Source organism: Notamacropus eugenii, chromosome 2 (genome assembly GCF_028372415.1).
Source record: "Notamacropus eugenii isolate mMacEug1 chromosome 2, mMacEug1.pri_v2, whole genome shotgun sequence".
Taxonomy (NCBI): domain Eukaryota; kingdom Metazoa; phylum Chordata; class Mammalia; order Diprotodontia; family Macropodidae; genus Notamacropus; species Notamacropus eugenii.
This window is the reverse complement of record NC_092873.1, coordinates 510,878,138-510,896,177: the sequence shown is the minus strand read 5'-3', so window position 1 is coordinate 510,896,177 and position 18,040 is coordinate 510,878,138. Positions and strand designations below refer to the sequence as shown.

General features: G+C 42.9%; 1 protein-coding gene across 6 annotated transcripts in view; it reads left to right on the top strand.

Annotated features, from left to right (window-relative positions):
• Positions 1–18,040, top strand: part of FAF1 (Fas associated factor 1) — a 466,037-nt gene that overhangs the window by 402,221 nt on the left and 45,776 nt on the right. For all 6 annotated transcript variants that reach the window (XM_072649394.1, XM_072649398.1, XM_072649395.1 and 3 more), the window contains 3 exons: positions 6,021–6,101; positions 7,118–7,195; positions 12,590–12,805. In XM_072649394.1, the coding sequence (XP_072505495.1) occupies positions 6,021–6,101; positions 7,118–7,195; positions 12,590–12,805 (375 nt within the window). The remainder of the gene's footprint in view (positions 1–6,020; positions 6,102–7,117; positions 7,196–12,589; positions 12,806–18,040) is intronic.

Below are 18,040 nucleotides of genomic sequence, written 5' to 3'. Positions count from 1 at the left end.
GGAAGATGTAGCAGTTAAGTGTATGTAGAAGAAAACTCACCCGGTAGTAGAGAGAACAGGGCAAACTTTTCAGTTGCCTGAGAAGAAGAGGTAGTTTGTGTTTTCATTATGGCCAAACTGTTCTCCCTCATAGAAGAGATGGAAAAGGGGTTTGAAGAGGAACTCTCCATTCTCCAGTTTATCTGGAAAAATACCAGAAGGGCTTCAGTATAAAAACAGAGAAGGATTATCATCTGAAGAGGCAAAAGGGATGTCTTGCCCTGTGTCTGGAGGTAGGATGGGTGGAGAAAGAAGAAAAGGAATGCTGACCACTTAGGGCCAAGCAGAGAGGCAGAAAAAAGGCAAAGTCTCTGAAACAGAAGCAGCTGTCATGTCCTCCAAGGAACAGTACTGTCCAAGAGTGGTATAGCAGCCCTCCCTGGAGATAGTCGTGTAGGCACTGGGTGGCCCCTGCTCAGGCATATTGTAGAGAGGGCTGGGCAAGGTGGCCACCCAGGGCCCTTCCAGAGCATAGCTGGTGTATATGCTTCTCTGGGGGATCCACAGGGGCTGTCAGCAAAGAGATTCTCCCAGGAAGGGTCGAGAAAAAAAGAGACCAGTATCAAACAGTCACCAAAAGTGAAGAAGGTTTTTTTTAAAACAAAAAAGCCTTCCCATTGCTACTGACAGCTGGGATGGTAAACCAGCTTCTCCATCACCAAGGCTCAAGGGAATCCTCTCCCTGAGCATACCACATGAAACTAGGGTTATCAAGCTCCAAGATTTGGTATTCCTCTCCCCACCCCCACAATAAAACTGAATTTTCCTCTCCCCCTCAAAAAAATTTCCCTCCTTTATTTGTTTGCCCTTTTTTAGCCCAGAAAAAGTTGGTCCTGTTGGTAAAAATGATTCCAGTGTTTTGTGTCTTTTCCTCCTTGGAGAGAAAGATGGTTGACTTGTATAAAATGCAAAGAACACAAGCTAAGGGTGTGGCTAACACTGAAATCCATCTTTAAAGGTGCAATGATATGCCTGAAAACTAGTTTATTCAAGCAAAGTAAGGGAAAGAAAGACCAGGTCCAGCAGTCTAGAATAAGTTTGACCTACTAATGTCCAGTCACAGAAGTACAGGGTGATTGTATCCGCGTCTAAAGAGGGGAAAAGCCTCAGTCTACAATTGTGGGCTAATATAGTTAGAACCAAGAGGCCTAACTCCCACATCTTTGCTCTACCATTTGCTTCCTGTGTGACCTAATTTCTCTTCCCTGGATCTTAGTTTCTTCATCTTTTCAATGAAGGCATAAGAATGGATGTTCCTTCCAATTCCATCTCCCACAATAGGACTGTCACTGTCCTTGTTTAGTACACTACAGGTCTATTAATGAAGTCTTACTGCCTTAGCTTTTTTTTCCCCACTGACAGATACAGCTGTTGACTCATGTTTAGCTTGCAGTGCATTAAAAACCCCCACAAAACTCTTCCATATAAATAACTCTTATCTACTGATGCCTCTCCTTTCTATACTTTGGCAACTGATTTTTTTAATAGCTTTAAATAATATTTTATTTTCCCCAACTACATGTAAAAACAATTTTTAATATTCATTGTTTTTTTTTAAGTTTTGAGTTCCAAATTCTATCCCTCCTTCCCACCCTTCATCTCTCCCTGAGTTTGTAAGCAATCTGATATAAGTTATAAATGTGCAATCATGTAAAATACTTCCATATTAGTCATTTTGTGCAAGAAAACTCAAGCAAAAAAAAAGAATGTGAAAAATAGTATGATTTGGTCTCTGTTCAGATGACATCAGCAGTTTCTCTGCAGGTGGATGGTGAGGCCTTTGAGGTTGTCTTGGATCATTGTAGTGCTGAGAACAGCTCAGGTATTCGCAGTTCTTCATACAGCATTGCTGTTGTTCTGGGTACAACGTTCTCCTGGTTCTGCTCATTTCACTTTATATCAGTTCATGTAATTCTTTCCTGTATTTTTCTGAAATCATCCTGCTTGTCATTTCTTATAACACAATAATCTTCCATTACAATCATATACCACATTTTGTTCAGCCATTCCCCAATGGATGGGCATCCCTTCAGTTTCCAGTTCTTAGCTGGGCAGTTGATTTTTTTTAAAAAAGTGTCAGACTTTGCATTTGTTCCTAATCAGTTGTGTTCTATTAAGTTTGTTCCATTCTTCTAGTTTTCTTGAAATCTTTTCAAATTCTCTCCCTGGTGTTGCAGCGTATTGCCTATCTCTCTCAGCTTTATACTATTTGTCAACAATAATCATGCCATCTCTTCTTTCACCCTTTGATAACTTAAACTTATATATGCCTTTAAGGTTTAAAAATCACTCTCCTCACCACACTGTGAGGTGGGCAGTACAAATGCATTTTACACATTGAGTAAAGGAAGAACAGACTTGCCTAAACTCATTGCATAACAAATGTTAAAGCCCAGGTTTGAAGTTCAATCTTCTGAAGCAAAATCTATTGTTTTCTACCTAACTGTAACTATTTGTCAAGTCACTGATAAAAATTTAACACAAATGTTGAACAGAGCAAAGCTAAGGACAGGGCATCTTATTGGAGACATATCCATTTACTGGACAATAAGGTGACACAGTAGAGAGAGTTTCAGGCCTAGAGTGAGGAAGACTCCTCTTCCTGAGTTCAAATCTGGCCTCAGACATTTACTAGCTGTGTGACCCTGGGCAAGTCACTTCACTCTGTTCGCCTCAGTTTCCTCATCTGTAAAATGAGTCAAAGAAGGAATGATAAGCCACTCCAGTATCTTTGGGGTCACCAAGTTGGACACAACTGAAATGACTGAACAACAAAAACAATCCATTTATGACTTCCTCCTCAAACAAAGGCATGTGACCAGTTCTGAGTCCTCCTAACGACATTATCATCCAACATAACTCTTATCTTGCCTACAAAATGTGACCTACTTTGTCAAATGCCAGAAATTAACATCCAGATGTATTATGCCTATGGCATTCCTCTCTTCTACCTGTTTAATATTGAAGTCAAAAAAATTAAGTAAGGCCAACCTTGTTTTTGATGAAGGCCTGCTAGCTTTTGGTGATCAATTACTTCCCTTTCCAAATTCTCATAAGCATTTCCTTTATGTGTCCTAGAAGCTTGCTGAGAATCAAATTCAAGTTCATGGACCTAAAGTTTGAAGAATCTACCTTGTTCCATTTTTGAAAATTGAGATATATTTGATCATCTATAGTCCTGAACCGCCGTTTTCATTCTCTGTCATTTTTTCAAGAAGACTGACAGTGACTCTCCAATGAGTTCTTGACCAGTGTTCCAGTATGTAGTTCTTCCAAGGCAAGTAAATGGAACTTGTCAAGGTCTGCTAGAAGTTTTCTTGCCATCTCCTACTTTATCATAAATAAGAAATTAGTAGTTCTGCCTTCCCTCTGCCATCTTTTGTTACTGTCTCCTTCCCCCAAGCAATGGCTCTAGCCCTTCTTTCAGCTTCCCTTTTTGTCTTGGCACAGCATTAAGAGGTACGAAGCCTATTTGATTTGCCCAGCACTCCTCATTAGCCTCAGCTTATTCTGGGCTGGGCTTTAATACAGTCTGAACTGTGCTACTCTTTTATATTCATCTTTTGTTATTTGTCCTTTCTTCTGTTTCCATCTTCTGTACATCTCTCTTTTTTTTTTAATATGTTTAAGTTGTTGGGTGAGTTTCCTGTATGAGTACATCTTCTCTTTAGAGAGCTCTCTCTTTTCTTCCTCATTGGAACCATTTCCTTTGCCAGTCAATCACTGAGTCAACTAACATTTACTAAGTGCCTACCTACTATGTGCCAGCAACTGTGCTAAGCACTGGTTATACAAAAGAAAAGGCAAAAGACAATCTCTGCTGTCCATTTAAACATGGAAGACAACCTGCAAACAATTCTGTACAGATAGCATATACATAAGGAAAAGTGGAAGTGATGAGTAAGAGGAAGGCACTAGTATTAAAGGGACTTGAGAAAGACTTCTTGCTGAAGATGAGACTTGAAGGAAGCCAGAAGCAGAGGAGAGAAAAGAGAGACTCCTGCTGAGCAGTTTCAGTGATGGTGCATTCTCAGCTTAAGGAGGATTCTTCAAGCGCTCCGGGACCCCTGCTTGACCTTTAGTATCAGAGACTTGGATGAAAGCCTCCATGGAACGCTCATCAGATTTGCACACAGTGGATGACAAAGCCCAGCTCCAAAAAGAGGTTGAGGCTAAATTGAATACAGTGAAATGTAAACCTTCCACTTAGACTCCAGTAAATTCGCTTCTCAGATATGAGATGGAGATAACATGGCTAGATGGAAATGTGTCTGAAAAGGATCTACAGTTCTGAAGAACTTAACTTAGTGCGCATGTAAAGAACACACTGTGGAAACAATGCAGTCTACGGGCATCAGAGGACTGGGTAGTGTCTCTCACAAAAGGTGATGCTGATGCCTCTGTTCTTGGTGTCTCCGGTCAGACCTCCCTGAGGGGTGGACACTGTTCACTTTTGGGTGACACATTTTAGGAAGCAAGTGTTTGTGGGGCTTTCACGTGCTTGGCCCCAAGGGCAGAGCTGAGAGGAGAGAAGAAGTTTGAAAGAGGTATACTTTTCATGTGGATTTTTAAAAACTTCTTAATAACTAGAAAAAATAGATTTCTCCTCTTCCCCCTCCCATTAGAGACCAGCTGTCCAAGGCTGGTATGTCTACTTGAGCATACTGTAGAGAGGATTCTTGGTTTAGAAGCAGATTAAAGGAGAGAGCCTCAAAAGATTCCTTCCTTCCAGTTTCAAAAGTCTGTTGTTCTCTGGAGTGTTTATTGACCTACTTACTCCTTTGTGCCAGGCCCTGTGCCCAGGACACAAAATTGAGGAGGACCTCAGATTAGGAGAGCAAGTTGTGGTCCCCATGCTAGCTCAGGAGTAGACAGAGGCCAGTTCTGACAAGGTACTCTGAAGGACAGGGAGGATATTGATAAGTAGAGAGAGAGGTGAAGGAAAAGGCATGTCAGAGAATAACTTGTGAACAAGTTTGATGATGCACATCTAAAACGTCTACTTGTTTCACTTTATTGCTGTCTGTGGAACAAGGGAAGTGGGATGAAAATGATAAAAGCATCCCTCCTGGACAAGTTCAGGGGGCACTCCTTTGTCTGGGCAGCAGGTGACAGATGCTCTGCCCATTCAGTGGCAAAGCCATCCTAGTAGTCACTCATCTCAGAACTTACAATAGTCTATTTTAAACTCAAGTTGTTTATTTATAATACTTTTGTTAACTCATGGGGATTGGTTACATGACCATACAATTGTAACATCAATAGAACATGTTCTCAATGAAAGGGTTTCAGCTGTGTAGACTGAAAGGAACCTCTTTTGGGCATATGGGCATAACAGCACAATGAGAGGCTATTCATACTTACCTGTAAACATAGTTGACCTAAACGAAAGCACTTCCTGAATGGTCTACTTCTCGCTTCATTTTTGCTACGTAAGGCAGTGTCATCTTGAAAGTCCCCCCTTCTGTGTAAAGACTCACATAGGAGGTCTTTAAAGTCATAATATTGGCATAGTAGGCCTATGGTTTCACTGATACAGGGCACTACCCCGTAAGGAACACCCACCCCCTCTTCTCTGAACAACATTCTTAGCACATTGCTTAACAAGCTGAGAGAAACATTTGCCTAGGGTGCAGTTGCTGTGTGTGAGCTTGAGACAGCCTCTAACTTCCCTGGGCTTGGGCTGCTGAAGAGCTGCAGTCCAATGATGCACTTCTCACCAGTGTTGTTTATGGCCACTGGGAGATTTAATTTATTTGACAAGCGTAGTTTTACAAGATTGTGTTTTTTCCTTTTTTTTTTTTTTTTTTGTTAGGGAGGGGACGGGAGGGAAAGAAAATAAATGTTTGCTAATTAAAAAGATTTTCCTTAAAAAACAAAAACAAAGTTACTGTTATTCATTGAGCTCCATCAGATTCCCCCAAAGTGCCAGCATGGTGAAGGCTCTTTGTCCCTTATTTGCCCTGTGCTTTCTCCTCCAGGATGAGCGTGAAGCCCGAGAAAACATGAAGAGAGAACAGGACGAGGCTTATCGCCTTTCACTTGAAGCTGACAGAGCCAAGGTATGTGTGCTAAAGGGTGGGGTATGTGCCGAGAAAAGCATATTGATTTCCAAGAGTCCTTTCATTATCTAAATCTTATCGCAATCCAAAAAACTCTAAATCCGTCTAGTCCAACCTCTTTGTTTTACAGATATATGAAATGGCTAGAGAAGGCAAATGACTTACCCAAGGTCATATTGTAGTTAGTAGCAAAGCAGAAATTCAAATCCAGGCCCTTGGACTCTAAGTCCTGTTTTTCTATTTCAAGCCTATTCCTTAAAAATTACTTTGCATATATTTCACATTTACCTGTTTTGTTCCCCCAGTTCAATAACAGCCCTCACTTGAGAACCACATCATTTAGTCATTAATAACAGGCATTTCTATAGCACTTGAAGGTCTGCAAAACATTTTACATCCAGCATCTCCTTTGACCTTTACCATAACCCTCTGAGGTTGCTCTCTCCATTGAATATACAAGAAAGTTGGAATGTGGAGAGGTTAAGGGCCTCTTGAATCTCTCCTGTGAGATAGTGGAGAACCTCGGACCAGGAGCGGGTCCAGTTGAGACAAGCAGATGAGGTGTGAAGAGGTCAGTTAGGCCCAGAGACCTTGTGAAGCTGCTGGTGTGGCTCTTGGAGATCTCAAGTCAGAGATTTTTCGACCTTGGCCAAAACTCTTCTTTGTTTGGGCCTCAGTGCCTTCATTTATCAAGTGAGGGTTTGGGCTAGATGAACTCTAGGGCCCCTTCTGAGGTTAGAGCCACAATTCCCAATTGTCCCGAGGCAGGGAAGACAAAGGAAACCTACTGGGAAATAAAGGTAGAGAGGCAGGAAGTTCCCAGTGTATCTTTCTCACAGTTGCTGGAGAAAGTAAGGGACTGTGAGGATCCTGGGCTACTGTGGGCCCCAGGGAGGCACCGAGGGCCTTTTAGCACAGGTTGACCTGGGGCCCCATTTCTGACCCAGCACGAGTGTTCCTGCTGCTGGGGCTGCCACAGAGCTTCGGAATACCTGATATGTTTCTTTCCCTAACAGAGGGAAGCCCATGAGAGAGAAGTAGCTGAACAGTCACGTTTGGAGCAGATGCGGAAAGAGCAGGAGGAGGAGCGGGAGGTAGGTATCCTGGGGCCGTGTTCTCCCTCTGGGCTGGAAGCCTCAGAGCTAAAGAGAGGGCCTCCCATCGAGAGCGCTGCTGCCCTCCAAAAACCAGACCAGCCTTCAGTTCTTTCCAGCTTCAGTTCAGGCTTTCCTTTTCTGGTCTCACTTCCCTTTATCCCTGGGTTCACTGTCTTTTTCTTCAGACAGAGTCACTTGGAGTTATTTTGGGCGCCCCCTCAGTCAGATTCAAGATAGTTTTTATGTTGAAGGAGAGTTGGCTACCCTCAGTGTAACTGACTTCTTTGTCTAAGGAGATCATTTATCAGCCCATCTGTTAACAAACGTGTATTTAGCTCCTATTATGTGCAGGCACTGTGCTAAGTGCTGGGGTTGTGAGAAAGTAGCTTAACTTCTACTACAAGAATTCAACATATCTTATAAGAAAATGCCAAGTACATGCAAAATAAGTCTTCAGGAGTTCTTGGAACCCTAACACTAGAGAAGTCAGGAGGGGCCCTTTGAAGTACCCAAGCTGAGCCTAAAAGAGAGCCAGGGGTTCCAGAAAGCCTTCCATACCTGGATGGGGGAACAACTGGGCAGAGAGAGGCACAGGTGTCCAGGGATGACAAGGAGGGCAATTTGGGTGAATTCTAGGTAGCCTGAGGTGGGGAATCTGGAGCCAGGCTGTAAAGGCCTTCATTGTCAAAGCAAAGGATGTTCATTTATCAGAGGGGCAGCCCCTTGAGTTTCGTGAGCAGGGGAAGCCATCCCTATGTTTTAGGAATATCAGTTGCAGTTGTGCAGGGGAGACCATTTAAGAGCCTGTTGCAAAAATCCAAGCAAGAGCTGGTGAAGACTTCTTGCTACTCATACTGCAACCACTGTAGTTTCTTACCATCTCCAGAAGCTTATGTGGCTCCCATCTGGTTGGCATTTAAGCTCCTCCCAGTCTGAGTCTATCCCAGTATATGTGTATTATTGGTTAAGGTAGCTTTGGTTAGAGGAATGTCTAGGTCCTTTTAGCCCACACTGTTGCCCATGGCTGTTTCCAGAGCCCACCTACAGCTAAGGAAGTCCCAAGGGCTAAGATGCGCAAACATGGGTGCCACTGTCCACTCGTGCAGGCTAGGTGTCCAGGCCAAAGTCACCACCTCCCTGCTGCTCCTGGCATAATCACTGTGACTGGAGCCCGAGCACCAGGGCTTTTCCCATTATCTTGCTGCTGCCAGGGCTGCTAACTGAGGGCCAGAAGACTCCTACCCTCTATATCTCATTCAAAAGGAAGCCATTGTGACAGATCCCATCCTTGTCACCAGCTACTGGAGATGTGTATCCTTTTCTGGTTGGAGGGTCCCACAGAGCCAGAGAATCCAATAAATAATCCTTTTACTAAAAACCTGATCCAGAATCCAGTGGAAGCTTATTTTAGGCAAATCAAAAGCAATTTAAAAGATAACAAATAAAAGCCATTGGAAAAAAAGATTTTTCATTTATTTTTTCATTCAACAGTAGTTAAGACCTCACATTTCTAGGAAGCTTTAAGGTTTACAAAATGCTTTCATCACAATAACCCTCCCAGACTGGTGGGATGAGTACTTATCCCCATTTTACAGATAAAGAAACCAAGGCTCAGGGAAGTGGTGATTTCCCTGGGGTTGCACAGCTAATACGTGGTGAACCAGGGACTTGAACCCAAGCCTTCTTTTTCCAAGTCCTTCCTTCAAATTGGAAATGAAATATTTACTCTGTCAAACAGAAGTGGTTCAGCAGGACTTGGGTTCCATCGGACCTCCTTGAAGCAGCTGTTTTATGACCGTGCATGTTCCAGAAGGCCATTTGTCTGGACAGCCTTTGAAATGTGCCTCTTGATCCATTCATGGGCTCAGCATCTTCTGTCAGGCCCATTGTTGATTCCTGACTGGAGTTTGCTCCCTTAGCCATCCTGCACCCATTCCTGAGGGTGGATTGAAACTGCAGCTCTCCTTGTGCTGCAAACCCTAGGAGCTTAGTGCAGCAGGGACGGGGCCTTCCCTGTACAAAAGGAGGGACTCCTGAGCTCCCCCCATTCACTCTGATAGAGTATGAGGGTCTGGGGCCGGCAAACAGTGTGATACTTTGGAGGAAAATGTCAGAACAGAAAGGAGAACAGACAGATAGGGGCTGGAGGAAGAATGGCAGAGGGCCCCAAACAGTGACACAGAAGGTCTGATGAAGAAGTCATACCAGCTACACAAAGGGCACTGTTGGGCTGAATCCATGCAGGAGACCTTGTTCTGCCCAACCACAAGGGTGTACCCTGCAGCACCTGCATGCCCCTGCAAGGGCTGCAATTTCTTTCTGAGTTAATAAATGGAGACAGGAAGAAATAGGTGATCTCTAAGGCCCCTCCCAGCCCTGACATCCACTGTTCTAAGGCCCCTCCCAACCTTGACATCCCCTGTTCTAAGGTTTCATTCATCTGTAACATATGCTTGACAGGATCACATAAAGGAACTTCAGGTGCTATGTAGTGTGACCCACCCTGGAACATACCTGTGCAACCTAGTGACTCCCTATTACCTCTAGGAGCAAATATAAAATGATCTTTCTAGCTTTTAAAGCTCTTCACAGCCCAGCCTCTTCTCCCCTTTCAGGGCTTTTGCATGTTACTTTAAGAGAGCCCTCCACTCACTCTACAATCTGGCTACATCACACAAAACCCTCCCTCTCCTGACTCCAGGCCTTTTCTCTGGCTGTCCCCCATGCCCAGAATGTCTTCCCTCATTTCCACTTCCTGACTTCTCTGGCTTCCTTCAAGACTCAGCTCAAATCACATCTTCTACAAGAGGCCTTTGAAAGTCTCATCTTCCACCAACCACCCTTTCACTTCTTCCTTACTCCATTCCCCAAGGCCTTTCCTCTAAGGTTATCTCCAGTGTACTTAATGCATGTGTGCACATGCATACACATCTTGTTTTATTATTTATCATATATATAAGTATGCATACGTGTGTATATATAAATTGGCACATTGGAACACTTAGTAAATGCTTGTTGAGTGACTGACAAATGGTCTTCTAACCTCTCTCTTGAAGATCTCTAGTGACTGGAAGTTCACACCTTCCTGGGTAGCCCATTCCAATTCTGGATAGCCAGGACTTTTTCCTGATTCCAGGACTAAATGTTTACAACTTATGAGGCATGTGACAGTTCTTCAGTTACTTGACTATAGCCTCCATGTTCTCATCCCTATCCTGTAGACCCCAAAGTCTTTTCATCTTCCAAATAAACTTCCCTGACTTCATGGCAGGATTAATGATTGTTCTCCAGTCTCTCAATAGCTTTCCTAAAATGGGCTCCTCAGAGCTGGGCATGGCACTCCAGCTATGGCACTTTGAAGGGGATGTTTCTTGTTAGGAGCATTCTTTCTTGTATATTGTGGTGGCAGAATGTAAGCTCATTGAGGTCAGGGACTATTTACATTCTTGTCTCCTAAGCCCCTGGCATGGTACCTGGCACTCAGCTACAAGCATTTCTTGAGTGCATTTGCCAGACGCTGTGATAAATGTTGTTGAATTGAATGTGGTGATCTTCATCCAAATACTCTTCCCCTTCCTGGTTCCAAGATTTCCTCACATTAGCATAGCTTTTTAATATACAGTGTTAGCAAAAAGGCTGGAAACAAAATAGATGACCATTAATTGAAGTATGACTAAATAAGTTAAAATACATGAATGAAACAGAATCAAAGGGCTGTAAGAAATTATAGATACGAAGAATTCAGAGAAACCTGAAAAGACAGATGAATGGATGCAGAGTAGAGCAAGCAGGACCAAGAAAAGTCTATAACCACAGCCTTGTAACATAAGGAACAGCAGCCCGGAAAAGGAAGTCGAATGTTACGTAATTATGATTCCTGAGAATCTTGTCCCTAGAGAAATGTTGAGAAAATGCTCACCACTTTCTCCTTTGCAGAAGGGGTGGGCTATGAGTGTGGAGTGTTGAGGATCTTGCCAGATGTAGTTTTACTGAATTTCATTTTTCTTCTTTTTAAAAATTCTCCATTTCAAAAGACGGCTTTTTGGGCAGAGGAAGGCAGACAGACTGCAGTGGGAGTGACGCAAGAGCAGAAGATGTTCACAGTTTCTCAAATGACAGCTTAAGTAAAAAGAGCAGAAGTTGCCTCTGCCCCACATTGCCCTGCTCGTCCCCTTTGTGTTAGGGCTCTGAACCCAGGTCTCTGAGGCATCTGAACCTCCTTGGTTTAGGGGCTTTGATTTTACCTTCCTAGTCACCTGTAGGCATTTAGGCGTAGGCGTGTGAAGCCCTGAGTTTTATTGCCAGCTCCTGTTTGCATGTTGTCTCTTCGTATTCACTTCCTACACTGTCTGGCCTGGTAATCACAGATCAGCTCATTACTCTTTAGCTTAAAGCGCTTCACCCTGTCACCTTCTGATGCGCTCCCCCCTTTATTGCATGTATACCATCTCTCTTACACTTTTAGCTTTGGTTCAAAAAGCTGTGTCCTTTTGTCAGTCAGCACCTTCCTAACCAGCTGTTTGCTTTTCCAGATCCACGCTTCTCTCCTGAAGGCCTTGATTCTCCCAGCTTTAATGCTAGGTGCTGAGATCCCTTCTAGCTCTGGCACTCTGCAGTCTGAGATCTTCTCAGGCCTTACGAACACTCCATGTTTCCTGACTCCCAGACCGGTCCAGCAGGACTTCCCTCAGAATTGTTCTTTGGGCACACACCTGATCTTTGCTCTGTTTATTTTCATTCTTCTTTGCTATATGATTATTGGTGGACGTTTTTAAACAACTTCAGTTTTTCTACCCGTAAGAAGTGGACTTTCCAGCCATACATATTTTTTGGTAAATGTTCCTAACAACTTAAATGCTGGCTGGGAAAAGAAAAGGTCTGAGTATTTGATGACTATCCCCTCAATCAAAAATATCTAAGCCCTTCAGTCAAACAATTAAATTATCTATCCCCTCCATGCAGTTAACAACTGCTTTAATAATATGTGTCATAAAGGTGGGATTTATTTTAATTAGTTGTCTTGTAGGCTAATATTAAGAAATGAAAAATACATGGATCCACAGTCCAGGCACAAGACCTAGCTCATGAAAAGGATTGTTGACATTCTAGAAAGAGTAGAAATAAGCTGCTTCCTTTTTAACCCCCATCATTATGTGGTGGAGAGTGCCCTCAATTCCAAGGGAGCAGACCTGGGTTCAAATCCTGATTCCGTTATTTCCTAGCTGTGACCATGGCCAAGCCACACCAACTCTGAGTCGTAGGGATAACCATCCTGTTATCACTGACTTCTAGGCTGCATGAGGTACCTGTGTTTGCTAGCCCTGAATGGCAACTGCTGATAGGATCCTGTATTAGTGCTGAAGTCACATGCCTCCCTTTTGCTTCTCTCAGGCCATCCGGCTGTCCTTGGAGCAGTCTCTGCCTCCAGAGCCCAAAGAAGAGAGTGCAGAGCCTGTAAGCAAGCTACGGATCCGAACACCCAGCGGGGAGTTTCTGGAGCGGCGTTTCCTGGCCAGCAGCCAGCTGCGAGTGGTCTTTGACTTTGTGGCCTCCAAAGGCTTTCCCTGGGATGAGTTCAAGTTGCTGAGCACGTTTCCCCGGAGAGACGTAAGTCAGAAGAAATCACAAGTTACATTTGGTGGAGTTGAATGGGCCAGAGGGAGGAAAGGAAGCTCTTCTGACCTGTTGTCTGAGGAGGAGGCAAGAAAGAAGGGACCTGTGGCTCTGTCTTGTACCTGAGAGAGGAAGATATATTTGGGCCAAGCTGTCGTGTCTTAGAGGGAAACTAGGAACCATGTTTGCTGGTCTATTCCTGTGGGTCAGAGGGAATGTGGGATCCAGGTTTGGCCTAGCCCTGTAGATCAAAGGGAAGCCAAGAGTCCCTTACTCTTTGAATTCTTCCATTAGAACATAAGCTCCTTGAAGGTAGGGACTGCTCACTTGTATCCCTAGCGCTTAGCACAATGCCTGGCACATAGCAACCACTTTTAAAATACTTTTTCCTTATTTGGGCCATATGAATGGATCAGAAAGAAAGACAGAGTCAAGCTGTGTGGGTCATAGTAATTGGTTGGGTCCCATCATATAAGCTGGACAACTAACATGAAGTAAACCAGGAAAATCCCAAGGCTCCTAGAATACTGTAGGTGAAAGGTACCTCTTACATCATCAGGCCCTGAAACTGCTAGAACCAGGAATCTCTTCTACACCATCCTTAACAAGTTGTTATCCCACTTTTACTGATGGGAGCTGGGGGCCCCCTCACTCCCTCCTATAGAGCTAAACAGAGGAAGTCCTCCCTTTCCATCTCAGAAGGAGAAGAGGGTGGGGAGAAGTTGAGTTCTAGGAGATGCTGTCCCCTGTAGCTCTTTGAAGGTCACATCACTGCTAACACTCATCCAAAGCCCCGTGCCTTCAAGCAATTCTCATATGACAGGATTTCCAGGCCTCCTCCTCACCCTTCTGTTCACTGGGCATCCTAGACTCTTCACATGCTCCACCTTGTCAACAAAGCACCTTGGGGGCAGCTATGCTCATTAGAAAGTGCCTTCCACTCCACTGATAGCTGTTTGCTTGTCATTTCTGGAACATTAGGCCTTTGCAGACCCCCATGGAGGTCTTTGAGCAAAGGCTGTATGGGCACTTATCAGGGTCCTTGCAACTCCTAGGTATTATGAATTCCCTTGACACAAGGTGAAGGGGAGATCTGTGGTGGTGTATGTCCTCTTCTTGCTCCTTTGTCCTCTCCAACCTCCTCTGTCCCTTCTTGAAAAGGCAGCCAAACTTGCTTAACTTGGCAGGGCTCCCAGAGAATGCCTGCTTGCTCTCTACACTGGGCCTGTTGTTTAGGGAAGCAGAAAAACTCAAGGGTCTGGTGCTGAGGCGTTTCCCTGGGGTCCCTGCTCCTGACAGAAGCTGCCATTGGAAGGAACCTCGAAAATCATCTTGTCCACCATGCTTGATGCAGCAGGCATGGTCAGGTGGGTCTGATGGTGATTGGCAGTGATACACAGTGAGTGGACAGGAAAGAGCCATCTCCTAAGGATGTTCTGGGGCATGACCAGGGATGCTGTGCTCTGTGTAATGTGTGCAAATGTGCTCTGTGTGGGTAGGGTCCACTTCATCCTTAGTTTTGTTTCCCCAGCACCTGTCAGTGCCTACCAGATAGGAGGCCCTTAATCAATGCTTGTTGATTGATTGGAGTCCTCAGGACTTAGTAGCTACTTACACAAGACATATGAGGAGAAGGGACAAATCAAGAAATCTCAGATTCCCATGAATGAGTAGGTCTCTCCTGACCTTTGCACCATAATTTAACTGAAGTACTAGGTTTGATTTGATTTGTAAAGTTACTCCTAACAGCTCCCTCCAGCTGCCATTAGGAGACCAGACCATTTGACTTAGAGTACTGGGAGGCTGTTTATCTTTCCCTAATACTGCCATGGGATCATAGTTCAGGAAGGGACATGAGAAGCCACGGAATCCAGCCTCTTACGTGTGATACTCTGTAAGTTCCTACTCTGTTGGCATGGAAGGTTATGGCTGATCTCTGGTTAAGAACCCTACATGCCCTTTGTGGCCTGTGCCTTCCACCTCACCTTGAATAAATTCATTTTGGCAGGCGGGGAGTGGGGGGAAGGCGGAGGATTCAGTTAAATTTAACAATTACTAAGTGCCTTCTTAATGTGTGGGATTCGGTGCTAAGTCCTGGGGATGTGAGAAAAACAAGCAAATGTCTGCTATCTGTCCTTTGAAAAATGTCTGCCACAAATAATGACAAATAGGTGTGGGAAAGGGCACATATTGCAGGCTGGGCCTAGAGGATATTGTCCAGATTTTAGGAAGCAGCATGGAATGGAGAGAGCACTAGATTTGCAGTAAGAAGGTTTGGGTCAGGATTAGAGCTCCGCTCTATGCTACCTGTGTGACAGCAGAAAGACACCTCACTTCCCTAGCCCTCAGATACCTCCTCTGTCAAATGAAGCAGTTAGACTAGATCCCAGGATCTCTTCTTGTGCAAAATCCTGTGAGCAGGGAAGGTTACCCTTTTCATCCGTGTATACCTGCAGACTCAGATGTGCAAGTTTTCTAGGGCTTTAGTGGTTTAATTCATCTTCCCTTTGAGTGACATCTAAACATTTATTTTATAAATCTATCAGGTATTTGTCTCTTCTATGATCAGGCCCTCGGGGCATAAGGTGATGGGGAAGACATATTCCCTACCCTTAGGGAACAAAACGTTTACCTGCTCTGAAGAAGGCGCTTTATCTAAAGCACTGAAGAGCTTTAGAAATGGGAACTGGCAGGCCCACTGAATGAATATTATACTACCTAGAGAGTGCTTGGAACTAGCAAGCACTCTATAAATAGGAGGAATTTTCTAGGAAAAACTTTTAAGAAATAGGAGTGATTTTTCCCATTTTGTAGATAAGGAAACAAAAAGTTATGTGGCTTGCCCTTGGTCTTGTAGCTGGTGAGTTTAAGACCAGGCCTCCTGACTCCAAAACTAGCAGTCTTTCCATTGTTCATGTTATGCTAAATAAGAAATCCTCTTCCTAGTTTATAAAACTACTGTGAATTCCACAAAACTTTTTGAATTCAAGGTTGTTTTTTTTTAATAACAATTAGCATACATACATTTGAAAAATCATTATAGATTGTGTATACATATATGTGTGTATACATATCAAACATTCAGTCTATAGAAGATATGTGATAATTTATCATACCATCATTCAGTGAGATAGTTTGAGCTGTTATATAGCTTTTAGAGATTGGAGGTCTAATAGCCCTTGAAGTGACTCTGAGGTCCCCAGGGTGGGAATTCTTGCTGTGGTCTAAAACATGATGCTGTTTCCAGCCCCTCGTAACCTTGGCTTTGAGGAGACTAGGTGCCGTCCAGGACTGATTTTCAGGTGATATTAATTGCAGAATTTATAACCAAACAAGAGTAGAGAACATTATGAAATGCAAAATGGATAATTTTAATTACATTAAATTTAAAAGGTTATAAATAAGCAAAGCCAATACAGCCAAGATTAGAAGGGAAGCAGAAAACTGGGAAATAATTTTTATAGCCAATGTCTCTGATAAAGACCATTTCTAAAATATATTGAGAAAGGAGTAAAATTTATAAGAATATAAGTCATTGCCTAATTGATAAATGGTCAAAGGATATGAGCAGACAGTTTTCAATTGAAGAAGTTAAAGCTATCTATAGTCATAGGAAAAATGCTCTAAATATTGATTAGAGAAATGAAAATTAAAATGACTCTGAGGTACTACATCACACCTATTACCTGTCAGATTAATATGACAAAAGGAAAATGATAAATTTTAGAAAAGATATGGGAAAATGAGAACACTAATGCATTGTTGGTAGAGTTGTGAACTTATCCAACCATTCTGGAGAGCAGTTTGGAATTTTGCTCAAAGGGCTATAAAACTGTATGTACCCTTTGATCCAACAATACCACTACTAGATCTGTATCTCAAGAGATCATAAAAAAGAGAAAAGGACCAACATGTACAAAGAATATTTATAGCAGCTCTTTTTGTGATGGCAGAGAAATTTAGCAGATGTCCGTCAGTTGGGGAATCAAGTTGTGGTATATGAATGTAATGGAATACTCTTGTGCTATAAGAAAGATGAGCAGACACATTTCAGAAAAACCTGAAAAAATTTACATGAACTGATGCTGAGTGAAGTGAGCAGAACCAGGAGAACATTATACACAGTAACAGCAACATTGTGTGAGACCGACTTTGATAGACTTAGCCCTTCTCAGCAATACAATGATCCAAGACAAAAAGACTCCAGTTGGAAAATGCTATCCACATCCACTATGATGAAAGAACTATAGAGTGTGAATGCAGATAGAAACATGTTATTTTCCCTTTTTTGTTTGTTTGTTTCTTTATTGTGGTTTTTTTCTTTTATTCTGATTCTTTTTTCATAACATGATTAATGGGAAATATGTTTAATATGACTATACATGTATAGCCTATCTCAGATTGCTTGCCATCATAAAGGAAAGGAGAGGGGGGAAAAAATTTGGAACTCAAAATCTTATAAAAGTGAATGTTAAAAACTATCTTTACATATCATTAGAAAAAAAAATACTATTAATTGGGGAAAAAAAGTAGTTGCCTAAGTACAGGATGGGGAGAGCATGACTAGAAAATAGTTTATGTGCAAAGGATCTAGGAGTCTTAGTGGACCTTGAGTTCAGTCTGAGTTCTTAGTGTGACTTGTCTCCCCACACCCATAAAACTTAGGGGACCTTAGACTGTATTAAGAGAGGTATAGGGTAAGGACTAGGATGATGATAACCTTGCTACTGTCTGCCTTTGTCAAACTATATCTGGATTATCCAGTTAGGGCTGCTACATTTTAGGAAGTTCATTATCCACAAAGGCCAACTATGATGGAGGGGACATTGGTGACCATTTCATAGAAGGTTCTGTTGAAGAAACTAGGTGTGTTTATCTTATAGGACAGAAGGCTTAGGGGAACATGAATGATAGCTGTTTTCAGGTATTTAAAGGACTATTGCACAGGAGAGAGATTGGATTTATTCTCCATGACGCAAAGGACAGAGCTAAGAACAGTGGGGAGAAATTGCATAGAGGCATACTTAAATCTGACATAAGGGAAAACTGCTTTACAATCCATACTATCCAAAAGGCTCTCAAATGGGCAGCTTTTACAGGTAGTGAGCCTCCATCACTGGAGGTCTTCAAGGAAAAGCTGGATGGCCATTTATCATGAGTATTTTTAGAAGGTTTCTTTTTCAGGTAATGGTTGACCCAGATGACCCATCCACCTCCTAATGCTAAATG